Raw genomic sequence first — 2,682 nt, forward strand, 5'->3', positions numbered from 1 at the left:
AGAAAGCAGCCAGGTCCAGGGAACATGGATGGGCTGTGAGACAGCTCGAAGCTCATACTGTGTAACCTTGGCCCTGTCACTGACCTTCTCTGGGCCTCTGCCAGGTGAGATCTCAGGGAATCTTGGCAAGAGATGAGATGGTCTTGTTCTGTCCCCACCAGATGCTGTCGCGAAAGACACACAGCCTGAGCAGAACAGACAGCTGGACAGTCAGGTGAGCTCCACCTGGCACCTGGGGATGGGCTGTGAGACAGCTCGAAGCTCATACTGTGTAACCTTGGCCCTGTCACTGACCTTCTCTGGGCCTCTGCCAGGTGAGATCTCAGGGAATCTTGGCAAGAGATGAGATGGTCTTGTTCTGTCCCCACCAGATGCTGTCGCGAAAGACACACAGCCTGAGCAGAACAGACAGCTGGACAGTCAGGTGAGCTCCACCTGGCCCTGAGCAGGGCGCCCACACCTTGTCCACACACTACATCCAGTGAACGCAGGGGCAGTCTGAGCCCCACACAAGGGGCTGAAACCCAAGCTCTGGGCCTGCGGAGGATGCTTCTAAAACCCACACACAGGGTCCTAAAGCCTCCCTCAGCCCTCGCTGGGTCCATCCTCCTGCCTGGCCCAGGAGCCACACAGGTGCCAACAGGCTCTGTACACGGCAGACTCCCTCAGCTCACCCTAGGGCAGTGATGGCAAACCTTTTGAGCTCGGCGTGTCACCATTTTGAAAAACCCTAACTTAACTCTGGTGTTGTGTCACATAGGAGCAGGGTGACTGCTCAGTAAGCACTGCCTCATTGCCTGCCAGTGAGAGAAGGGAAGAACAACTGCATTTACAGAGACTCAGGAAAGGGAAGTGTCTTACACAAGCTCACAGAGGTTCTAGAAAAGGCAGAGTCAGAACTGGGCCAGAAATTGGGTGGGGTCCTCCCCTGCCCTGTTCCTCCACCCTCCTCACCTGGGACGGCTGTCACCCTCTGGATTTGGGTTTGGCATGAGGTGGAGGCAGAGTGTGCTGGGCATGTGGCCAGTGATGGCCCAGGGTCACTGCTCAGTAAGTACTGCCTCATTGTCTGGCCAGTGAGAGAAGGAAAGAGCAGTTGCATTTACAGAGGCTCAGGAAAGGGAAGTGTCTTACACAAGCTCACAGAGGTTCTAGAAAAGGCAGAGTCAGAACTGGGCCAGAAATTGGGTGAAGTCCTGCCCTGTTCCTCCACCCTCCTCACCTGGAATGGCTGTCATCCTCTGGATTTGGGTTTGGCATGAGGTGGAGGCAGAGTGTGCGGGGTCTGGTGAAACTCAGGTCGGTCTCAGAGGTCCCACAGCTTGCTGCCCACTAGGGCCCACCCTTCAGGGAGGGGCTACTTCCCTTCCTGTGAGGCCACTGATGAGGAACCAATGACATGTCACATGAAGCCTGGACCCTGTCACACCCCATTCACCTATCCTGGGAGGCTCTGCGGAGTTTACACATCGTCTGCACACTGAGGACCATGGGAGGACGCTCCATGACTTCCACCCTCACTGCCCTTCTCTGCCTCAGTGAGCTCCGGGGAAAGGAGGCGGGATGGGGTCCCCTCCCCTCCCAGGTCCTGGCCTTGCGAGAACCCAGGACCCAGGAGGCTCAGTGGGGACAGGACTTGGGGGGAGGAGACATGCTCAGCCCCAGGTCTGACCCCAGTGCTCAGGGGCCCGACCAGGCCTGGGGCTTCTGTGTGCAGTCGGGGACGGTTCTCACCGGGACTCTCTTGCAGGGCTGTGTCAGGGCCCGTGGGACCAGGTACAGGCAGGTGAGTCTCCTCCTGCTCCCCCATGACCTGCTGCTTCAGCACAGTCACCCCATAGGCAGCTGGGGAGACACAGGGTTGGAATAATGGTGACCAATCTGGGAGGAGCCTGGGAGTGACAGCTGGGGAAGGTGGGGAGGATGCCCCTGACATTTCAGATCTCATTCCTTTCCAGGAGACATCCCCAAACCTTCCATCTGGGCTGCCCCAGGCCCCATCGTCACCACGCCCCCGCCCCCCACCGCTCCCCCTGACCTCTTGCTTCAGCACAGTCCCCCTAGGCAGCTGGGGAGACACAGGGTTTTGAATAATCATGATCAATCTTGGAGGAGCCTGGGAGTGACAGCCGGGGAAGGTGGGGAGAAGGACGCCCCTGACATTTCAGGTCTGATTCCTTTCCAGGAGACGTCCCCAAACCCTCCATCTGGGCTGACCCAGGTCCCATTGTCACCAACGGGAGCTCTGTGACCATCTGGTGTCAGGAGCATCTGCAGGCTAGTGCCTACGTTCTGTATAAAGAGAGGGGCTCTGAGCCCTTGGATACCAGGATCCCACAGAACCCCAGCAACAAGGCCGGTTTCCTCATTGAAGCCACGACCCCATCCCATGCAGGGCTGTACCATTGTGCATATTACACCACTGGGGACATACTCTCAGAGCGGAGTGACCCCCTGCTCCTGGTGGTGACAGGTAAGGGAGACACCAGGTCCCCTCCCCACTGTGGGCTCCAGGTCACAGGCAGAGGGATAAAGGGTGGCCTCAGGGGACCTCACCCCTCACAGAACACACCTGGGGCATGAGGGTGATGGTCCCTTTAACACAGACCCTTTCTCCTCCCTCAGGACTGGGCGGTGCACCCTCCCTCTCAGCCCAGCCAAGACCTGGGCTGGCCTCAGGAT

At 58.4% G+C, this 2,682-nt stretch overlaps 1 protein-coding gene across 1 annotated transcript in view; it reads left to right on the plus strand.

Annotated features, from left to right (window-relative positions):
* Positions 1–1,263: 1,263 nt before the first annotated feature.
* The window catches only part of LOC102771427 (leukocyte immunoglobulin-like receptor subfamily A member 6), a gene marked incomplete at its 3' end in the record, with an annotated part of 22,298 nt that continues 20,879 nt past the window's right edge, over positions 1,264–2,682 (plus strand). Inside the window, exons 1-3 of the mRNA XM_015562432.1 lie at positions 1,264–1,538; positions 1,751–1,786; positions 2,186–2,473. Coding sequence (XP_015417918.1) covers positions 1,400–1,538; positions 1,751–1,786; positions 2,186–2,473 — 463 coding nt within the window. The remainder of the gene's footprint in view (positions 1,539–1,750; positions 1,787–2,185; positions 2,474–2,682) is intronic.

This window comes from Myotis davidii, unplaced genomic scaffold (assembly GCF_000327345.1).
Source record: "Myotis davidii unplaced genomic scaffold, ASM32734v1 scaffold5578, whole genome shotgun sequence".
Lineage (NCBI taxonomy): Eukaryota > Metazoa > Chordata > Mammalia > Chiroptera > Vespertilionidae > Myotis > Myotis davidii.